Source organism: Ursus arctos, unplaced genomic scaffold (genome assembly GCF_023065955.2).
Source record: "Ursus arctos isolate Adak ecotype North America unplaced genomic scaffold, UrsArc2.0 scaffold_99, whole genome shotgun sequence".
Lineage (NCBI taxonomy): Eukaryota > Metazoa > Chordata > Mammalia > Carnivora > Ursidae > Ursus > Ursus arctos.
This window is the reverse complement of record NW_026623121.1, coordinates 65,294-87,604: the sequence shown is the minus strand read 5'-3', so window position 1 is coordinate 87,604 and position 22,311 is coordinate 65,294. Positions and strand designations below refer to the sequence as shown.

The 22,311-nt window shown below is 38.9% G+C and overlaps 2 protein-coding genes across 2 annotated transcripts in view; one reads left to right on the top strand and one right to left on the bottom strand.

Annotated features, from left to right (window-relative positions):
- The window catches only part of LOC130543287 (protein NipSnap homolog 3A), an 18,735-nt gene extending 6,395 nt beyond the window's left edge, over window positions 1-12,340 (top strand). The window contains exons 4-6 of the mRNA XM_057309944.1: window positions 763-912; window positions 11,315-11,401; window positions 11,494-12,340. Coding sequence (XP_057165927.1) covers window positions 763-912; window positions 11,315-11,401; window positions 11,494-11,570 — 314 coding nt within the window. The 3' untranslated portion in view covers window positions 11,571-12,340. The remainder of the gene's footprint in view (window positions 1-762; window positions 913-11,314; window positions 11,402-11,493) is intronic.
- On the bottom strand, window positions 11,247-22,311 carry LOC130543288 (phospholipid-transporting ATPase ABCA1-like). The gene is made up of 5 exons (XM_057309945.1): window positions 22,132-22,311; window positions 20,324-20,448; window positions 19,188-19,286; window positions 16,289-16,477; window positions 11,247-13,698 (listed from the first exon to the last, which is right to left on the bottom strand). The coding sequence occupies exons 1-5, from the start codon at window positions 22,249-22,251 to the stop codon at window positions 13,680-13,682; spliced, it is 552 nt and encodes a 183-aa protein (XP_057165928.1). The 5' UTR covers window positions 22,252-22,311; the 3' UTR covers window positions 11,247-13,679.

Sequence of the window (22,311 nt, the reverse complement as noted above, 5' to 3'; positions counted from 1 at the left end):
CTAAATGAACTAGTTGGCTTCTCAGAAAGTATCAAATCTTAGTTCTTTTCCTCTGTGTTATTCATGATTCTTCAGTAACTTTGCACGTTTTTCTTTTACTTTCTAAATCTACTTGTCCCCTGGTTTCCTTCTCTTCACCTGGTCTATACTTCCATCCAGAAGGTAAAATGCTTTCCAAATATTTACCTGGATATTTAGGAGTAATAAAACCATCTCTTTTAGAATTATTTTTTTCCTCAGAACTCGGAGACAATCACTTCAGGTTCATTATTTGCTTGCTGTTCCTGTTGGAAATGGAATCTTACAGGGGAAATTATAGAGAGAGATAAATTGGTAGAAATTGGTAAGAAGAATAGAACTGTAAGAGACTGGAAATACGTCCTTTATTCATTTCTTTTATAAAAATATGACTCAGGCAACTAAAAAGTACTATTGCATCATAAATTCTCACTAACTTTTACTGACAAATTTTATATTCTAAAAATAGCTTAGATAATACCTTAACTATAGATTCCATCCATTTTTGTTTGTTCTGTATGATAAATTTAACAACTGACCCTTAAACTGGGACAAGGACTTTTTAAACATAAAAGCAAAGAAAAACAATGCAAATTATTAGTAAATATGTCTACATAAACATGTATGTGGGTATGATCCTCAAAATCTATATATATAGTTAGCCTTCCACTGGAAGCAAACTGAACTTGATTAGAAATTGCTTGAATGTGTTCTATAAAATAATTATTTTTCTCCCTATTCTAGGAATCTATGAACTTGCTACTTTTCAGATGAAACCTGGTGGGCCAGCTCTGTGGGGTGACCCATTTAAAAGGGCAGTTCATGCTCATATCAATCGAGGCTACACAAAACTAGTTGGAGTGTTCCATGCAGAATATGGAGTGCTCAACAGAGGTACAGTTGTCTATTTCTTCTTATGAAATTGCAAAATATATGGGTGATCCACATTAAGTTCCTTTGATCAGTTTGTCTCTGTTCTTATTATGGAGTATATTTTATTTTTTATTGTCCAAGTTTTAGCTTTATAATTTTAAGGGTTGAGCAAACCTGTTTTACATCTTATTTAGAACTTTATTCACCTGGGAGGCCTGGGTGGCTCAGTCGGTTAAGTGTCTGTCTTCAGCTCGGGTCATGATCCTGGGCTCCTGTGATCGAGCCCCGCATAGGGCTCCTTGCTCAACTGGGAGCCTGCTTCTCCCGCTCCTCCCTGCTCGTGCTCTCTCTCGCTATCTCTGTCACTATCTCTGTCTCTCAAATAAATAAAAATATTTTTTTAAAAAAGAATGTTATTCACCTCATAAAGTTTTTTTAAATACTAAACTGTTCTTTTCCCTGATACATCAAAATGATAAAATTTTAAATACTGGAAGGAACCTGAAAAAGTCACCTATTTCTTTCATCACCTTATTTTCCTCCTAATGTACTTTTAATGATTTTTTTTTCCTTTTTTCCCAGTTTTATTGAGATATAATCGACATAGAAGTTTAGGGTATACAACATAATGATTTGATATATTTATATGTTGTGAAATGATCACCACAATAAGTTTAGTTAACATCCATCACCTCACAGTTACAAATTATTTCTCCTTATGATAAGAACTTTTAAGATCTACTCTCTTTTAGCTTTCAAGTATACAATATAGAATTGTTAACTGTAGTCATCATGTTGTATATTACAGCCCCAAAACTTATTTATCTTGCAACTAGAAGTTTGTGCTTCTTGAATTTTTTAAAAAAATTTATTTATTTTTAGAGAGAGAGAGAAAGCACACATGCACGAGAGAGAATGATGGAGAGGGGTGGAGGGAGAGCGGGTCTTAAGCAGACTCCACACTGAGTGTGGAGTCCAATGAAGGGCTCAGTCTCAAGACCCTGAGATGACCTGAACAGAAACCAAGAGTCAGACACTTAACTGCACCATTCAGATGTCTCTGTGATTTTTTTTTTTTTAAATAACATTACTTGGGCTAGAAAGATTGTTTAGGGGTGAAAAAGTAATATGTAGTTATTATAAATATTAAAAACATGGACAAGCCCAAAGAAAAAAAATTACCCATTTTCCACTACTCAAGTATATGTAATATATATATGATATAAGCATGTGGTTTATTAATTTAATAAAATACCTATTTGGGATCTTTAATTTTTAAAGTTGAAAGATACTCCAGTCAGAATTTCAGAGAGTTTTCTTGTGGCAAACTCTGAAAAATGTTTGTAATGTTTACCTGAAAGGATAAATGACTAAGAACAGCTCATAAATATTTGAAGGACTTGTACTATCCGGTTGCCTCTTCATCTTCTCCACTGTATGTCCAATGGACATCTCAGACCTGACATATCCAAAACTGAGCTAATCATGGCTCAGGAAGCCAACCTCTACTAATATATATGTAATAGATGTATATTCAATTTGGAAAATATATGAAGAGGAGAAAAAATATTAGATGCGTATCTTATACAATATGCTAAAATAAAATCAAGATGGATTATGGATTTCAGTTAAAAAATTGAATTCATACAATTACTAAAACAAAGTACAGATGAATTTAATTAATAATGTGTTTGGAAACAATATTTCTAAGCCAAAAAGCAAATGAAGAAACTATGAAGGGAAAAGAGAATAAACTGATGATTTTATTAAACAAAGGTCAAACCTCGTGCCTCCCAAAATACCTAAAATGAAATCAAAAAGCAAAAAATAAATAAATAATAAATACTTCTACAAAGGTAGACACAGATGACTACTAAAAATGTATTAAAGAAGATTCAGATTAAAACAATGAGATGCCAGTTTTTACCTGATAAGGATACATTATATAGATATGGTATTAGATAGGTCAGAGAAAAATGAGTTAAACTTTTGGGTTCATATCTGCTTCATTTTCCCTCAAAAAATTGGCAATATAAATAAAAAGGCTTACCTGTTATATTTGACATTTTTTTAATTTTTCATTTTTTTAAATTTCAGTATAAGTAACATACAGTGTTAAATTAGTTTCAGGAATACAATATAGTGCGTCAGCAGTTCTATAGATTACTCAGTACTCACCATGATAAGTGTACTCTTAATTCCCCTCACCTATTTTACCCACCTTTCCACTTACCTCCCCCCTGGCAACCAACAGTTTTCTATATTTAAGAGTCAGGGCTCTTTGTCTCTTTTTTTCTTTGTTCTGTTTCTTAAATTCCATTATGAGTGCAATCATGTGGTATTTGCCTTTCTCCGATTGACTTATTTTGCTTAGCATTATATCCATTAGTATTATATCCATCCATATGTTGCAAATGGCAAGATTTCATTCTTTTTTATGGCTGAGTAATATTCCGTTATATATATATACCACAAATTCTTTATGCATTCATCTATCAATGGAACTTGGGTTGCTTCCATAGCTTGACTACTATAATTAATGCTGCAGTAAACATAGGGGTGCATATCTTTTCAAATTCATGTTTTCATATTCTTTGGGTAAATATCCAGTAGTGGAATTACTGGATCCTATGGTAATTCTATTTTTAATTTTTTGAGGAACCTCCATACTGTTTTCCAGAGTGGCTGCACCAGTGTGCATTCACACCAACAGCACATGAGGGTTTCTTTTTCTCCACATCCTTGCCAACACTTGCTGTTTCTTGTGTTTTTTTAATTTTAGCCATCCTGACAGATTTGAAGTGATATCTCATTGTGGTTTAGATTTGTTTTGATGATGATGAGTGATGTTGAGCATCTTTTCATGTGTCTGTTGGCCATCTGTATGCCTTGTTTGGAGAAATGTCTATTCATGTCTTCTGCCCATTTTTTAATTGGATTATTTGTTTTTTGGGTGTTCAGTTATATAGGTTCTTTATATATTTTATCAGATATATCATTTACAAATATCTTCTCCTATTCAGTAGATTGTCCTTTAGTATTAATGATGGTTTCCTCTGCTGTGCAGAAGTTTTTTATTTTTTTTCATTTTCTTAAAGATTTTATTTATTTGAGAGCAAGAGTGAGAGAGGGAAAGAGAGAGCACAAGCCAGAGAAGAGGCAGAGGGAGAGGGAGCAGCAGACTCCCTGCTGAGCAGGAAGCCTGACATGGGGCTCGATCTCAGGACTCTGGGATCATGACCTGAACAGAAGGCAGACACTTAACCAACTGAACCACCCACACACCCCAGAAACTTTTTATTTTGATGTAGTCCCAATAGTTTATTTCTGCTGTTTCCCTTGCCTTAGGAGACATATCAAAGATGTTGCTACGGCTAATGTCAGAGAAATTACTGCTAGTGTTTTCTTCTAGGAGTTATGGTTTCAGGTCCCACAATTAGGTCTTTAATCCATTTTTTAAAAGATTTTATTTATTTAAGACAGAGAGTGGGAAAGAGCGAGAGAGAGCGAGAGAGAGAGAGAGAGCACGCACATGAGCAAAGGGGAGGGGCAAAAGCAGGCTCCCTACTGAGCAGGGAGCCCGATGCTTGGCTCAATCCCAGGACCCTGGGATCATGACCTGAGCCAGAGGCAGCCACTTAACTGACTGAGCCACCCAGGTACCTCTGGTCTTTAATCCATTTTGAGTTTATTTTTGTGTATGGTGAAAGAAAGTGGTGCAGTTTCATTCTTTTGCATGTAGCTGGCCATTTTTCCTAGCACCATTTATTGAAGAGTGTCTTTTTCTTTTGCCTCCTTTGTTGAAGATTAATTGACCATATAAATACGAGTTTATTTCTGGGCTCTCTGTTCTGTTCCATTGATCTATGATGGATCTATGCATCTGTTTTTGTGCTGGTACCATACTGTTTTTATTACTACAGATTTGTAGTATATCGTGAAATTTGGGATTATGATGCCTCCAGTCTTGTTCTTCTTTTTCAAGATTACTTTGGCTATTCAGGGTCTTTTGTGCTTCCATACAAATTTTAGGATTATTTGTTCTAGTCCTGTGAAAAATGCTGTTGGTATTTTGATAGGCTTGCATTAAATCTGTAGATTGCTTTGGGTAGGTAGTATGGACATTTTAAAAATATTGGTTCTCCCAATCCATGAGCATGGAATATCTTTCCATTTGTTTGTGTCATCATCAACTTCTTTCATCAGTGTTTTATAGTTTTCAGCATTCAGGTCTTTCACCTCCTTGGTTAAGTTTATTCCTAGGTATTTTATTATTTTTTATATAATTGAAAATGGGATTGTTTTCTTAATTTCTCTTTCTGCTACTTCATTATTTGTGTATAGAAATGCAACAGATTTCTTTATGTTGATTTTGTATCCTGCAGCTTTACTGAATTCATTTACCAGTTCTAGTAGTATTTGGTGGGAGTCTTTAGAATTTTCTATATATAGTATCATGCCATCTGCAAATAGTGAGTTTTGCTTCTTCTTTACCAATTTAGATGCCTTTAATTTCTTTTCGTTGTCTGATTGCTGTGGCTAGGACTTCCAGTACTATGTTGAATAAAATTGGTGAGAGTGGACCTCTTTTTCCTTACCTTGTTCCTGAATGTAGAGAAAAAGCTGTTTTTCACCATTTAGTATGATGTTAGCATTGGGTTTTTCACATATGGCATTTATTATGTTAAGATATGTTCCCTCTAAACCTGCTTTGTTGAGGGTTTTTATCGTGAATGGATGTCGTACTTTGTCAAATGCTTTTTCTACATCTGTTGATATGATCATATGGTTTTTATCCTTTCTTTTATTGATGTGATGTATCATTTGATTGCTTTGCAAATATTGAACTACCCTTGCATTTCAGGAATAAATCCCACTTGGTTATGGTGAATGATTTTTTTAATGTATTGTTGGATTTGATTTGCTCATATTTTGTTATAGATTTTTGCATCTAAGTTTATCAGGCCTGTGGTTCTCTTTTTTGTAGTGTCTTTATCTAGTTTTGGTGTCAGGGTAATGCTGGCTTCATAGAATGAATTTGGAAGCTTTCCTTCCTCTTCTATTTTTTTGAATAGTTTGAGAAGAATAGTCATTAACTCTTCTTCAAATGTTTGGTAGAATTCACCTGTGAAGCCATATGGTCCTGGACGTTTGTGTTTTGGGAGTTTTTTGATCAGTGATTCAATTACATCACTTTTATAGTCTGCTTAAATTTTCTGTTTCTTTCTTTTTTTTTTTTTTTTAAGATTTTATTTATTTATCTGACGGAGATAGAGACTGCCAGCGAGAGAAGGAACACAAGCAGGGGGAGTGGGAGAGGAAGAAGCAGGCTCATAGCGGAGGAGCCTGATGTGGGGCTCGATCCCACAACGCCGGGATCACACCCTGAGCCGAAGGCAGACGCTTAACCGCTGTGCCACCCAGGCGCCCCTCTGTTTCTTTCTGATTCATTTTCAGGAGGTCTTTTGTTTCTAGGAATTTATCCATTTCTTCTAGGTTGTCCAGTTTGTTGGCATATAATTTTTCATAATATTCTCTAATCCTCTGTATTTCTGTGGTGTTGGTTGTTATTTCTCCTCTTTCATTCCTGATTTTATTTAATCCTCTCTATTTTTGAACAGTCTGATTAAAGGTTTATCAATTTTCTTGCTCTTTTCAAAGAACTAGTCCTGGTTTCATTGATATGTTCTATTTTTTGTTTGTTTGTTTCTATTTAATTTATTTCTGATCTTTTATTATTCCCTTCTACTGGTTTTTGGTTTTGTTTGTTCCTTTTCTTCTAGCTCCTTTCAGTGTAAGTTTCAGGTGTTTATTTGAGATTTTTCTTGCTTCTTGAGGTGGATCTATATTACTATAAACTTCCCTCCAAGAACAGCGTTTACTCCATCCCAAAGATTTTGGACCCTTGTGTTTTCATTTTCATTTGTCTCCCTATATTTTTTGATTTCCACTTTGATTTCTTGGTTGACCCATTCATTGTTTAGTAGCATGTTATTTAACCTCCATGTATTTGTGGTCTTTCCAGACTTTTTCTTGTGATTGCTAATTTCATAGCATTGTGGTTGGGAAAGATGTATGGTATGACTTCAGTCTTTTTAAATTTGTTGAGACTTGTTTTGTGGCCTAACATGTGATCTGTCCTGGAGAATGTTTCATGTGCACTTAAAAGAATGTGTATTCCACTGTTTTAGGATGGGATATTCTAAATATACCTGCTAGATCCATCTGGTCCAGTGTGTCATTCAAAGCCATTGTTTCCTTGTTGATTTTCTGTTTGGATGATCTAGACATTGATTTAAGTGGGGTGTTAAAGTCCTCTATTATTATTGTATTACTATTAATTACTTCCTTTATGTTTGTTAATAGCTGCTTCATGTATTTGGATGCTCCCATGTTCGGTGCATAAGTATTTATGATTGTTACATTTTCCTGTTGGATTGTTCCCTTTATGAGTATGTAGTGTCCTTTATGTCTCATTACAGTGTTGTTTCCATTTCTATTTTGTCTGCTATAAGCATTGCTATCCCAGCTTTCTTTTCATTTGCATGATAAATGTTTTCCCATCCCTTCACTTTCAGTCTGCATGTGTCTTTAGGTCTGAACTGAGTCTCTTTTAGGCAGCATATAGATGTCTTGCTTTCTTATCCAGTCACCTGGATTGGAGCATTTAGTCCATTTACATTCAAAGTAATTATTGATAGGTATGTACTTATTGCCATTTTGTAACTTACTCTTTTTTTTATTTATTATTATTCTTTGTTCCTTCTCTGGCTCTCTTCACTTGTGGTTAGATGGCTTTCTTTAGTGATATACTTGGATTCCTTTCTCTATACTTTTTGTATATCTACTACCGTTTTTTTTATTTGTGGTCACCATTAGGTTTATATACACATCTTATGCATATAGCAGTCTATGTTAGGTTGATGGTCACTTAAGTTTGAACCCATTATAAAAGCACTAAATCTTAACTCCCCTCCCTTCTACATTTTAGGTATATGTGTCATACTTTACATCTCCTTGTGAATCCTTTGGCTGATTTTTATAGATATACTTGATTTTACTGCTTTGTCTTTAACCTCCATACTGGTTTTATAAGTGATCAATCTACTACTTTTATCAAGTTTATATGTACCTCTGAAATGTTTTCCCCTCCTCCTTTTCTTACTCCTGCTTACAGTCTTCCCTTTCCACTCAAAGAATCCCCTTTGACATTTCTTGTAAGGCTGGTTTACTGGTGATGAACTCCTTTAACTTTTATTCATCTGAGAAACTCTTTTTCTCTCCTTCTGTTCTGAATGATAGCTTTGCTGCATAGAGTATTCTCAGTTGCAGGTTTTTTCCTTTCAGCACTTTGAGTATGTCATGCCACTCTCTTCTGGTCTGCAAAGTTTCTGCTGAAAAATCAGTTGATAGCCTCATGGAGTTTCCCTCATATATAACTGTTTTGTTTTCTTTTGCTGCTTTTAAATTTTTCTCTTTATCAGTACTTTTTGCCATTTAATTACTGTATATTTTGGTGTGGACCTCCTTGGGATGATTTTGTTGGGAACTCTCTGTGCCTCCTGAACCTGGATTTGTTTCCTTGAGTTTTCAGCTATTATTTCTTCAGATAAATTTGCTGCCCCTTTTCTCTCTTTTCTCTGGAATCCCTATAATGCAAATGTTATTACACTTGATGGTGTCACTGAGTTCCCTTAACCTATTCTCATTTTTTTAAATTAATCTTTTTTCTTTCTCCTGTTCAGCTTTATTGTTTTCCATTACAGTCTTCCAGCTCACTGGTCCATTCTTCTGCTCCCTTTAATCTACTATATATTCCCTCTAGTGTATTTTTTAATTTCATTTACAGAGTTCTTCATCTCTCACTGGTTCTTTTTATATTTTCTATCTCTTTTTGAGATCCTCCACTCCTTTCTCAAGCACAGTGAGTATATTTATGATCATTACTTTAAATTCTCTATCAGGTATATTGCTTATTTCTATTTCATTTTGTTCTCTTGCTGAATTATGTCCTGTCGTTTCATTTGGTACATATTCTTCTGTGTCTTCATTTTGTCTCTCTGTGTCTCTTTCTATGTGTTAGGCAAGTAATGGCCTTATGAAGAAGAGGTCATGTAGTGCTCTGCAGTGCAGTGTCACCTGTTCACCAGAACCTGCCCCTTCCAGAGTGTTTCCTATGTGTGTTGCATATACCTTACTATTGTGGCTGAGCCATATTTGCCTGGAGTCCAGTTGTCTGCAATAGCACTTTTTGCCAGTTGTGGGCAGGGCTTAGTTCCTGTGTTGTAAGAGGCCACTCTGGGGCTGCCCTGGGCAAAAAGCCTTAATTTTTTGAATTGTTTTTGCCAATATTAAGGAAATATGCATGGATATGTAGGTGTGTTTAGTTATACAAGAAGGAAACTTGAAATGACACAAAATATATAGCCATATTTAAATAATGAGATTAAAGATTTTTTAAGTTTCTAATTTACTATAATGGACATGTATAACTTTTGCAAGAAAAAATTATGCAAATGTGTGTGCATACATATTGTAATCTTGGGGCGCCTGTGTGGCTCAGTCAGTTAGGTGTCCAAATTGTGATTTCAGCTCAGGTAATGATCTCATGGGTCATGAGATTAAGCCCTGCACTGGGCCCCGCACTCAGTGGGGAATCTGCTTGAGATTCTCTCTCTCCCTCACCCTCTGCCCTTCCCCCCATTCATGCACACATGTGCTCTCTCTCTAAAATAAATCAATCTTTAAAAAAAAAAAAAAAGAAGAAGGGGCACCTGGGTGGCTCAGTTGGTTAAGTGACTGCCTTCAGCTGAGGTCATGATCCCAGGGTCCTGGAATCGAGCCCCACATCAGGCTCCCTGCTCAGCAGGGTGCCTGTTTCTCCCTCTGCCACTTCCACTGCTTGTGCTCTCCTGCTCTCTTGTTCTGTCAAATAAATAAATAAAATCTTTTAAAAAAAGAAAAGAAAATGTGTGTGCGCACACATTTTTTAATCTTAATTCATTGTTAGTGTACTAGGAGAATGGTAATATGCTGAGTACTTCATTTCTGGAGGACAGTGTATAACATATACACTGTATATTTGTAAGTGTATATATATATATATATATATATATATATATATACACACACACAAGATATACTCTGGTTCTCTGAATTTAAATTTTAGGAGTTTATATTAAGAGAATATTCAGATCCAGACTTCCTGGGTTTGAATCCCAGCTTCACCACTTAGAACTTTGTGAGCCTGGGTAAGTTATTTAACCTCACTGTGCCTTAGTTTCCTCATCCATAAAATGATGATACTAATAATCTACCACCTAAAATTATTATGAAGACTAAATGAGTTAATATATGCAAAATGCTTAAAACCAGGTCTGACATAATCAACACCCAATAAATATTAGTAGTAGTTGTCATCAACTTTGTTATTATAGATATATATATAGATGCTGCTCTAACGAAGTTTATGTCAGTATTATTTACAATAAAGGAACATTTTTATGTAGTATGCATATAATCCAGAAAAAAATATGTATCATCTACATCATGTATTTATATAACTGTAAATTTACATGTTTATGTGTGTATAAATACATATTCATAAAAGTACCTATATGTATATACATAAATATGGAAAGAGATACAACAAATATAAAAGTTTTTTTTTTCTATGTGGTATAGAAATGACTCCTCTTTTCTCTTTTTATCCGCATTTTCCTATACAGCTAACATACTTACATTGTAGTTATTAAAAATTTGTAAAATATTATGCACAAAAACATTTATTCCATATTTCAAAAATAAAATAATAATCTAATAGGTCAGGGGTTTGGATAAAAAGTTCTTATATCTATAGGGAGGAATTCACATAGCTGTTAAAAATTAAGGTTACTACCATGGGAAATACGCATTATTGGTTTTTTAAAATCTATTGGTAAGTGTAATATATAGCTTGCCCCAATTTGATTTTACTCATTTGTTTAAAAGAAATGCTCTAAATGTCAATAGAGGTTCTCTTGAGGTGGTTAAAATTACGCTACTTTTGCTTCTTCGTATCATCAAAATTTTCAGTAGTAAACACAATTATTTTATAATCTTCCTTTTTTAAATAAACTAAAAGGTATTAGAAAGTCACGAGGCCTCATTCTAGACTTAATTGTGTGTTTAGTGTGTTATTTACTTTCCCTTTAGAGCCTTCTGTTTCTTCATCTATAAAACCAGTTTGATTAATTTATAAATTTCTCTGCCAAATCTCTGAGCCCTTCTGAAATCTTACTACTAACATACTTAATTTTACCTTTTGGATATTCACTATTTTGATTTAAACAACAAGACTTAATGTTTCTGATTAATTTTTCTGTATTTCTTACTTGTAGTAACACCATAGTCTTTAGAAACTATTTTTGGTTTATTTCTGCAGTTCATGTTCTTTGGTGGAATGAGAGTGCAGACAGTCGTGCAGCTGGGAGACATCAGTCTCATGAGGATCCCAGGGTTGTGGCAGCTGGTAAGCTATTTCACTAGGCATGAATTATTCTCATAACAAATTTGATTTGGTTTTTAACTTTATATGCCTTCTTATGAAATGTTTTTTTCCAGTTCGGGAGAGTGTTAACTTCCTTGAGTCTCAGCAGAATATGCTTCTGATTCCTATGTCATTTTCACCATTGAAATAGTTTTCCATTGAAATACGAAGCATTTCATTAACTGCTATAAGATGCGTCTGCTAATGGTGCTTAAATTCTCCCAAGAGATTCTTATTTTTATTTGAAGGAGGTGGTAAGTTAATTTGCTATGTCCTTTGCATTTTTAAAAGCTACCTCTGTCCATTGTCTCCACCATGACGAAATAGTTCTGTTCATTTTCCCTTTGGCATTTCAGTATCTGTCATACATTAAAAATTGTTGTCATTCCTACAAGATCTTGATTTTTTTCATTTGTTTCAGAATGTCTTTTGTACTCTATTTTGACAACTCCCTGCTTTTATAGCATTTCCTTATGTTGAAATGATTATGTCACATTTCCATGCCTATGATAATATTTTTAAATTATTTATATACATTGTCAACCTTTTCATGTCTATTTTTCTGAAATTTTAAAAGTTTTTGTCCAGTAAAGTTTATTTTGTAATACTAAATGAGAGTCATAAAAATATTAAACATGTTTATTATGGAAAAGTACAATATCATCTGTATCATCTCTACTAATTTTGGTTTTTATATTAATAACTATTTATGTGAAAAATAATGTTATTAGATCCTCATATTAAAAACTGTTGAAGACTCATTGGTTTATATGCTGAAATGTCTTCATTTACAATTTATTTTGCTAACTTTTAGTTCACCTTGGATTACTATTTAACAAAGATACTTGGGACAATGTATCTGTGATAATGAGATATTTGTGGTTATGGAAATGTTTGCCCTAATAAAAGCCTCCAGATACATTCTGATTCTTTTTATTGTGTTTTATATTTGTATCCTCTTACCTGGAACTATTGTGTTGCTATAAGGTAATGAGCCAGTAATAAATGTACTGTCTTTATTGTAAGTATTAAGTTACTTCAAGTAAATAGCATGCTAATAACCCCACAAGGAGAATTTCATTGGTACTGTCACAGATGTATTAGGATTTTCCTACAAAAAAAAAAACTTTAATTTTTATTTTAGTTGAGTACCTTAGCCTTCTTAAACTAGATTTGGTACTTGCAAGCTCTCATGGTAGTCTATATTTACAGCTATATGATTTTATGTTTCTAATATATATTGCAAATACAACATAGTAAATTATTAGCTATCTGAGGGAAAACTGAAAAACAGGAAGCATACTCACCTCTCACTTATCTGGTCCTCAAGAATTCAAAGGACAGATAAATTCCTAGTAAGGCAAAGAACATCCTAACTCTGGAGGTAAAAACCTATCAGAGAGGTTTTGAGTTTTGACTAAGAGTCTTCTACCTTAGTGTTTCTTTGAAAAGTTGTCACTTAGCAAATTAGGTGACAGTGGTATTACTTGCAGTCAGTGTAGACTGACTTTTTTTCTCTCTGGCATAAGATCAGTTCTGTGTCATGAAAATATACAGCTGCTTCTGCCTTTCCCTTTTTCATTCATCTTTAGATTAGCTAGAACCCTTTTAGAAGAGACAGGGGCTCTTTCTTCCAATCCATAGCCCCAACAGAGATTTAGAAAGCAGCAGCAGATGGGTGTTCTTACCGTATCCCACACAAAACTGGAGAGCCAGTAGAGGACAATCTACACTGCTCATGAACTGCAGTCATGAGCTTCACTGACCCACTCCTGGATCAGGAACACAACACTGGCTGAGACGAAGAACATTTCAGAGATAACACAGATGGACACAGGATGTCCACTGACATGCTCTTCCTGGAGAGAGAAAGTCAGTGAGGATCTGAGGAGTCACTGATGCAGTTGAAAACACAATCAAGGAGGACACACACACACAAACACACACAAATATCTGATGAATAGCCCAGGGAAAAACATCTGTTCAATAAATAAATACATTTCTTTTACTCAGAGTTTAAACATGATTATTTTCAAGTCAAAAATCTGAAAAACAAATCCATAACATCTCACTGAGTTCTAGTCTAGTACCAGGGCACCTGGGTGGCTCAGTAGTCGGTTAAGTGTCTGCCTTCCGCTCAGGTCATGATCCTGTAGCCTGGGATTGAGCCCTGCATCAGGCTCCCTGCTCAGTGGGGAGCCTGCTTCTCCCCCTCCTGCTGCTGCTCCCCGTGCTTGTGCTCTCTCCTCCTCTTTCTCTCTCAAGTAAATAAATAAAGCCTAAAAAAAAAAAAAAAAAATGTCCTGTACCATAATGAAACTATTGAAAGAAGTCTGAGAATGGCCTATTGGCATTCACTTTGGTCCACTGTTCCTGACCTTATAAGAATAGCAGGTTGTAAATTCTCACACACACACACACTGTGGCTTGAAAACTTAGTAAGTACAGAAATATTAATGTGAAACTACTTAAATAAGTTAAATTCTTCCAGCTGTAAATAAATTTAAAACAACAGTATATAGCATAGCAATCTAATAGAGAAATTCTAAAAAAAAAAAAAAAAAGAAAAAAGAAAAGAAATTCTAAGATTCTGGTTATAAGAATGGTTCTATAAGCCCATTACAAAGGGTCTTGTATAAAATTCCTAATGACCTATATTGATACCGTGTAGGAAATAAGAGAAAGAATAACTGCCATGCTCCATATACAGGATGTACACTTTCAAATACTAAATATACAGAGTAGCTCAGTCTTGGCTGACACAAGCTCACTAAATACCAGTGATGGCTTTGTATGCAAAAGTCCTAAACAATAAGCTGCTACATGATCTGACTGACCTACTGTGACTCCCACATACCAGCAACTCTGGGCCCACTTTCCTGACAAGTCTTGGAATAGATAAAGTACCTTGGCCAACTTCAAGTGTTTCTTGAATCCTTTGACTCAGAGGAGGTGACTGAGAATTACTGTCACCAGGGAAAACCCACCGTACCTAAATAACAGCCTGACATGAAACACAGACAGTGTGGAACACAATACCACTCAGCAGCAGATACCACAGGAGTATGTACGTGTTTCATTTAGATATTTCCTCTTCAAAGGAAATTCAAAGTTAGACTTTGTGGAAGTTACATCACAGCCACCTCTAATGGATTCTGGCAAACTTTTGACTCTTATAGAAAGGGTCTATAGGGGCTTATAGAAACTCCAGTGAGATAGCGAAGGGACCTGGGCCTGATTATTGACTCTGGCATCTGACACATTGAGGAAGGAGTGGTTATTCGTCTCAGATGCTCCTCTAGACTTGGTAGCTCAGGCCTGAACATGGGTCTCAAGCAAGCAGATGGGGAGCCATAGCAAACAGATGGGCACTGACCACAGTAGGCTAGAGAGGACTGGATAGACAAGCCATGGATCCTTCCTAGCATGAGGGCACTTTAGGGGTCCCACTCTGCACTGCTCAGAGTACTGTGGGTACTGGCTCTTGGGGAAAAGGCAAGGGAGGAAAAATTGGAAGTAGTGACAGAGCTAAGTTTTGAGGCAGCCATAAGGCATCTCATTTTCCAAGAGGTATGAATGGACTTCAAGGACTCCTTTTCTTCTCAAGTCCCACTTATTCCTTCAAAGCGCCAAGAAACAAATGGGTTGAAAAACAAGGAAAATAGGTAGTTTTAATACTATTTCTTCAAGTCCTTGTCAGGTCCATATAAAAAGTGAAAACTAAAAAACTGTCCTGGAATCCATACAACCCTCTGGGAATGTGATTTGGGAAAAAGTATAACTGGAATAGGAGACTCATACTTTGAATTAAACCAGTTTAAAAACCACCATATTTAATAACATGACTGAACTAGAAGCTCTGTAAATTTAAAGTAAAGAAAGCACATGTGCCTTTATGAACCACAGTTGGGGCAGAAAACAAAATGGGTAGCAATGACACATGTCCCTCAAACATGGACCACAGTGTGACCAGACCCTGCCCACAGGGCTCAGGCACTGCCATCAGCCAAACACAGACGCTGGTCCATTCAGCTGTCAGCATTGGCCATTCACTTATGCCAAGCCAAGATGTCCCCAAGGAAATTATTCTGAACTACTGAACAATAGACAGTGGGATATGAGTCTTCATAGTCACAAAGGTTTTTAGGGAGCAGTATCACTGACCATGCCCAGTGACTTCTTTTCTTCATTGGAGTTATACTGATGAATAGATTCACGGTTATTTTAAGGAGAAGTAACCAGGACTTCATTAAGTTCTCGCACCCATTTACAGTTGCTGGTCCTCACCCTGCAACCAGATGCTGATGAAGCAACAGAGGGAGATCACAAGCAAGCCTCTTCCTGAAACTGTTCTCAGAAAAAAGGCTCAGAACTGCTCCCCAGACTCACAGTCTCACAAACTGTCAGAGTTTTAAGACCCACAGAGGTTTTATGGGCAATTCAGAGGTGAGGAAAAAGGCCCAAGAACTGAGTGGCCTGTCTGAGGTCACCAGCTCATCTGTGGCAGAAGCAGGGATGAAGCCGGGCCTGTCAGAGTATGTTCTGTCACATTAACTCAGTGGGAGAAGCCAGACTGGGTCTTCCACAGCCCACGGATCCTCAGTGTTGTGATCTGGTTTTAACTAAAAAGTAAGTAACGTAGGCTGACTTTTCAAAATAGAGAAACAACCTTAAGATATAGAAACTTGTGAACCAGCGTCTTCCCTTCAAAATGCTTTTTTTTCACATGCTTTTCCCTAAGATGAGAATGAAGATCAAGACTGAAAGACAACCCCCTGACATGCCAGGTCAGCCATTCCTTCTTCCCAAGCAGCAGCTCCCAGCCTACCCTGCACCGCCATCTGCTCAGTCACATGGAGAGTGACTCACTTGTGGAGGAGGCAGCCCCCTGCCCCCAGGGGACGCACGGGCAGCATCTTCTTGATTTTGTCACTGCTACACTGGCAGGTGGGTGAGGGGTTCTCCATCATCCAGTTTCCTTTTTGGAAGAGGTCCGTGATGGTCTGGGGAACTGGGGCGGTGGTCCACTCCTCCTCCCCCACTGAGCAGGGCATGTCTCTGCAAAGGGAGGACATCAAAGGTAGCATCACCCGAGAGGACCTGGCCTTTCCTGGTGCCTCAGGAGCACACGCCCACCAATAAGCACCGCAAACACGCAACCACCCCCTCACCATTTGTTTGATCTCCCCAGACCACGTAAGTGAAACTCACTTTACAGTTAAGGATGAAAGAACACAAAGAGGCCCTAAATGCTCAGATACCAAACTCCAGTCAATCCAGTCTGCCGGCATTTGGTCTCTTGTTCCCGTGTTCACTCAACGAATATTCACTGAGCATCTACTATGTGCCAGACACTGTTCTGCATATTTGAGAGTCTGGGGTGAACAAGACAAAGTCCCTGCCTTCACGGAGCTTGCGTTCTTGTAGAGGAATGCGGCAGTAAGCAAACGTCACTCAGCCAAAAATAAAGCAAAATAAGAGGACAGTGAATCAGGAGAAGAGGGACTACTGCCTTCTCCCAAGGCATAAAAGCTTAGAAAGGAGTCAGGAAAAGATTTGGGGAGAAACAACACTACAAGCAAAGGTGATAGAAAGTGCAGGTACAAAGCCCCCCCCAAAAAAAGGCTCTCCATGTTTGAGGAACAGCAGGAAGGCAGCGTGGCTGGGACAGGATGAGGTAGGAGGGAGAGTGATGGGAGATGAGTGGTGGAGGGAGGGAGATGCCAGATGACACGGGCCTGGGAAGGAGTCTCTGTGTGATGCTCAGTGTGCCCAGAGTCTGGTGCAGAATGGCAAGATTCCCTTTATGTTCTAAAATGAGCTCGGAATTGGGGTTTGGAGGGGATGGGGTGAGAGTGCTCAGTACATGAAGAGCTAGGTTGTCTGCAAGCATCACGAGGCCTTGATGCCTGACCTGAGCGCTGAATCACTGTGGACCATCAACACGACGCTCACCCTCTTGGGTCTTATCTTCTCCACCAGTAAAATAAAAGTTCAAAATGACATGTGGAAATAGTCATTTCTAGCAACCCTTCCAGTTTCAAGATTCTACAAAGCAGAGCCACACTCTTTATGTTGTTCTTGCACGTACTAAAAATATCAAAGGATCACATTTGTGGACTGCTCTCTCGTTCTCTCTAAAGCACCATGACTTGATGGAAAAGTCAAAGTAAGACATGGGGTTCACACTCTAAAACCTTCACAAGATGACTGACCGAGACAAAGCTCAATGCCAGTGTCAACATCCCAGTCAAACCTCCCTCAGTTCAACTCCTTTTGGTAAAACCTAGAATGTGAATTCAGGAACAGTTGCCAGAGTGCGGCCCCTCCGTCACCCCGCCCCTCACACGCACACGCAGCAGTGCTCTGCCCAGGTGCTGTGAATCCTCGCACAGCAGGGGCCGGACCTCTTTTGTCTCTGTAGGCTAGCCCAGAGCCCAGACCAGCTCCTTCCGTGCTGGCACTTATCTGAGTCCACACTGCTCAGCGGGCATATAACGAACCCACCTCATCTAATTCTTCTACCTCACCTACGAAACATGCAGATTTGTCAAAAGTCTTGTGACTCCAGAGAGGATGTCTCCATGTCCTTTTCCATCACGGTCATCTTGTTCTTTAGGAACGAACACTGGCTGCTAGGGCTTACCACCCATGAAGCAGTAAGTACCAGCAAATGTTCAGTAAATATCCAATAGTAAGAGCTGGCAAGGACATGGTAGCATTCCGTCTAGAAATCTGCTCTGAAACCTTGCACACCCAGGTACCAGGCACACTGGTCTGTCACTTGCAAACTCAGTAACTTCCCTTTAAAACCTGGAATTCAAGTTAGTCCTTCTCCAATCCTCCTATACCTTCCCACCTCTCCATAATTCCTCCATGTCTGTGCTACAACTGAGCCAGAAAATCATTGTATCTGAGCCTAGAACCTTTAACCTGCATGGGCCGCGGTTTGGGTAGCTTGGAAACGCACCTCTCTTCACGGTCTTTATGCACAAAGACCTCCGCACACACCTCCCCCCATACCCACTTAGAGACACATGGGTACTTCACTGCGTTTATCCATACACTGCCTACTTCCTTAAAAAGGATTTGGAAGAAAAATACAAAAATATGCAACTCCAAAAGAAGAAAATGTCCATTTTTACACACAATAATACAGAACATCTTTCAGGTTGGTAAAGTGAAGAAACTGATAAGCCAAACTGCAAATGATATATAATGGCAGCCTATCTCTGCGTCTAGGTACAGGAGCTGGTAGAAAGGAAGAAGGGGAAAGCAACTGATCAGTGCAAAGTGCTATTTGAATTAAATATTAACCTCTAAAGCAGTAAATAAACGTCTGTAGTGATTTTATATTGCAGATGTTAAAATACTCTCCTGGTCGGCTCAGTTTGTTTCTAGATGGTCTGGTTAGATTACTGTATCAGCTTTTTAAAGATAAAAAATGTTTTGAGGGGCGCCTGGGTAGCGCAGTCGTTAAGCGTCTGTCTTCAGCTCAGGGTGTGATCCTGGCATTCCGGGATCGAGTCCCGCATCAGGCTCCTCTGCTGGGAGACTGCTTCTTTCTCTCCCACTCCCCTGCTGTGTTCCCTCTCTCACTGGCTGTCTCTCTGTCACATAAATAAATAAAATCTTTAAAAAAAAAGGTTTTGAAGGACAAATGATACTAGTCACAATGTGGCATCTATCACAGCTGATAAAGGTAATATAGCAGACATCACGCCAGGTGACAAGCTGTCAAGGGTCTCATAGCTCAAGGGACACTTACGGGATTGGATTTCCTTCCATACATCGGGTCCCGAAGCCAGGGTGTCTGGTGAGGGCATTCAAGAGTTCCTGGGTGCCCAAGTCCTCAGGAGCATCATTACTGTGGGTACATGAGAGGCAGCCAGCTCAGCAATTCATTTAAACCAGGAACTGGGAGGTGGAATTGTTCTTTGAAACTGAACATTTTGGTAGGCACTTCCTGTGTGCCAAGCGCTCATAACAGAAAAGAATAAAACACAAAACCTACCCAAAAGGAGCTGACGCTCACTGCTTACTTGGGATCAAGGTAAGGGACAGCCCTCTGAGCTTGTGTAAGTTGTAATGAATGGAAAGTTGTGCATATGGGTGTGTGCACACGTATAAATGCACATGCACATTGATACACGTATTTTTGATGTGAAGAATTTCATTAAGGATCAGTTTTTCAAACATACTTTCACAGTTATCCATGAACCTGAACCAAACAGGAAAAAAACATGGGGCTAGAGAAAGAAGAACGAATTTGCATATTTATGTATATTTTGTTTTCGTTGTTTGTTTTAAGGCTTCCCTTTTACATTAGTCAGATGCTTCCCCATCTAACGGTGTAGAAAAAGCCCAAGATGAAGAAAACTGTGGAAGGAAGTAGGGAAATTCCTTTGTCCTTTTGTTTGAAGCACTGGATTGTTAGAGTAGCTGGCATTCGTGTCTGAAGAACAAACACTCGTTAATATCTGCAACGCAATGATACCATGAAATGTACTGTGCAGACAAGAAGCTGGAGGTGTAAAGCTGGGACCGTGTGCTGAAGCCCTGGGATGAACCGGCAGAATTAAAACATAGCTGTGAGAAGTCCAACCTATAGCTTCCTCACAGGTGTTTTGCAAGGGCAGATTATTTACGTAAAACACAGATGACAGCAGGGTAAAAAGAAAGGAGCTCAAGAGCGGGAACAGAGGACGGGTCTATTTTTGGAGGTTCAATTTGTTGCTGTTCTTTGCAGACGATATGAGTTTGTGTTGCGGCTTTAGAATAGCTGATAAAATCCATTCCACTGTGTGATTCTTGAGTCCACCTCCCCTTGGCCCTCAGCAGCGTCAACACCCTCCATCTGCGTAAGCTCTCTTCTCTCCTGGGGCACGGAAAGCAAACACGTACCTGACAAACGTGTACTGTTCCTTGTACATCCAGGGCTGAAGTTCCAGGCTGGGGTACTTGCCAAAGGGGGGCACAATCAAGCTGAACACCAGGGCAATGCAAACAAACACAGCTGGCAGGATGATCTATAACCAGGGGACAAAGGGGGAAAGGAAATGGCAAAACAAGGGCAAATGTCACAACAAGGAGACTGGGACAAGCCCCTAAGAGTCCAGTCAGCCTCCCAGACCAGCCAGCATGCAAGTGAGCACCGCAGGACCCACAGCAAATCTCCACCAAGGCATTCACGGCAGGTGGGAAGCAGCAGATCCTGCCACCGAAACCTCTTCCCTCCAGGCCATTTCTGGAGCCTGGCAGCACAAGGCCGGGGCTGTGGCCACCTCGCAGAGGCACGAAGCTCAAAGCTTTACAGAGTAAATGGTGGTCACATGTGAGAGTGACTCACAACACTGGGTCCTGGCCTCTTCCCTCTGAAGACCTGAGAAAGACCACGATGGGCCATGAGCCCAGCTCAGCTCAAAGAAAGGCCGAGAGAACAAGCCATGCACCAGGAGCCAGAAGACCTGAAGCCTGGTAATTTAGTCTCTACTACAAGTGTATCCATGTGAAGTCACTCCCGCTGCAGCCTCAGTATTCTCACTTGTAATCTACAGGCCAAGACTAAATGACCCAGTCAGATCCCACACTCTGAAAGGAAACAGCAGCTGCTGTCACTATGGAATGGCCTCAAAAAGTATCATTACCTAAATCCTTCTTTATGAGAAAATACTATATGACCATTATCTCATTGCATTATCGTTACAACCCTATCACCAATCAACAAACAAGGTAACTGAGCTCAGAGAGACTAAGTAACTTGCCCAAGGTCACAGAGCCAGTAAGTGGCAGAACCGGAAGTCAGACCCAGGTCTGCATGCTCCAAACTCATACTCTCTGCATTACCCACATAGTCTTCAGGGAAGAATCTCTGCAGACGCTTTCTCTATGCTTCTCGATTTTAAACAGTGGAATAATTTTATCCCTTCTGACCAAGCGACTTAGCATGTAAACACTGACTGACATGCAGGCAACAGTGTGATGAGTCCTCTCTGTTTGTCCATTTTTTTTTTTCTGACCCCTCTGGCTACCTTTCCATCAACTTGCAGTTAAAAATCAATTTAGAGAAAAGTCATGTTTCCAAGAAGTTTATATGTCAACTGCATTTCAGGTTACAAAAACTAAATTGACCCAGTCAGTTTTTCTAAACTCTGTCTTTTTTACGCTGTCCTCTACCATAAAACACACATGTGCGTGCACACACACATACACACACACACAAACACACACAGCACTACTTAATGCCAGGCCCCATTCTAAGCACTTACTCACTTTAATCCTCATAATAACCCTTGTCATAGGCACATTTTTTTTTTTTAAGATTTTATTTATTTATGTGACAGAGAGACAGCCAGCGAGAGAGGGAACACAGCAGGGGAGTTGGAGAGGAAGAAGCAGGCTCCCAGCGGAGGAGCCCGATGTGGGACTCGATCCCAGAACGCCAGGATCACGCCCTGAGCCGAAGGCAGATGCTTAACGACTGTGCTACCCAGGCGCCCCAGGCACATATTCTAAAGATGACGACATGGAGGCACAGAGAAGTAACTTGCTCGCAGATGTGTGAGCGACAGGAAGCAGGACTGGGATTGAAATACAGAAAGTCCGGCTCCAGCATCCACCTCATAACCATGACCCTCTCCTGCTTTTCACTGGTCAGGGAGCCTGCAGCCCACCTGTGAAGCCAGAGTCACTGCCTGGAGCAGCACTGTCACCTGAGCAAAGAATCCCTTCCGACTCCGTCTGGCAATCAGCAGCCTCTTCCACAGAAGGGCCACAAACTGCTGCTGTGTGAGCTTCCAGCCCTTCACCTGGTAGGAGCCTTTGCCGTCCATCCCGCTGAGCAGGTCTGTTTCTCTGGATTCCGCAAGAAGCCGACACTGAAGGTCACCTAC

Coding starts and splice junctions, on each gene's coding strand:
- LOC130543288 (XM_057309945.1), bottom strand. CDS start 22,251: ATGGACGGCAAAGGCTCCTACCAGGTGAAGGGCTGGAAGCTCACACAG. Junction 19,287..20,323: donor GAACAGTACACGTTTGTCAG/GTACGTGTTTGC, acceptor ATGTACCCACAG/TAATGATGCTCCTGAGGACT. Junction 16,478..19,187: donor ATGGAAGGAAATCCAATCCC/GTAAGTGTCCCT, acceptor CTCCCTTTGCAG/AGACATGCCCTGCTCAGTGG.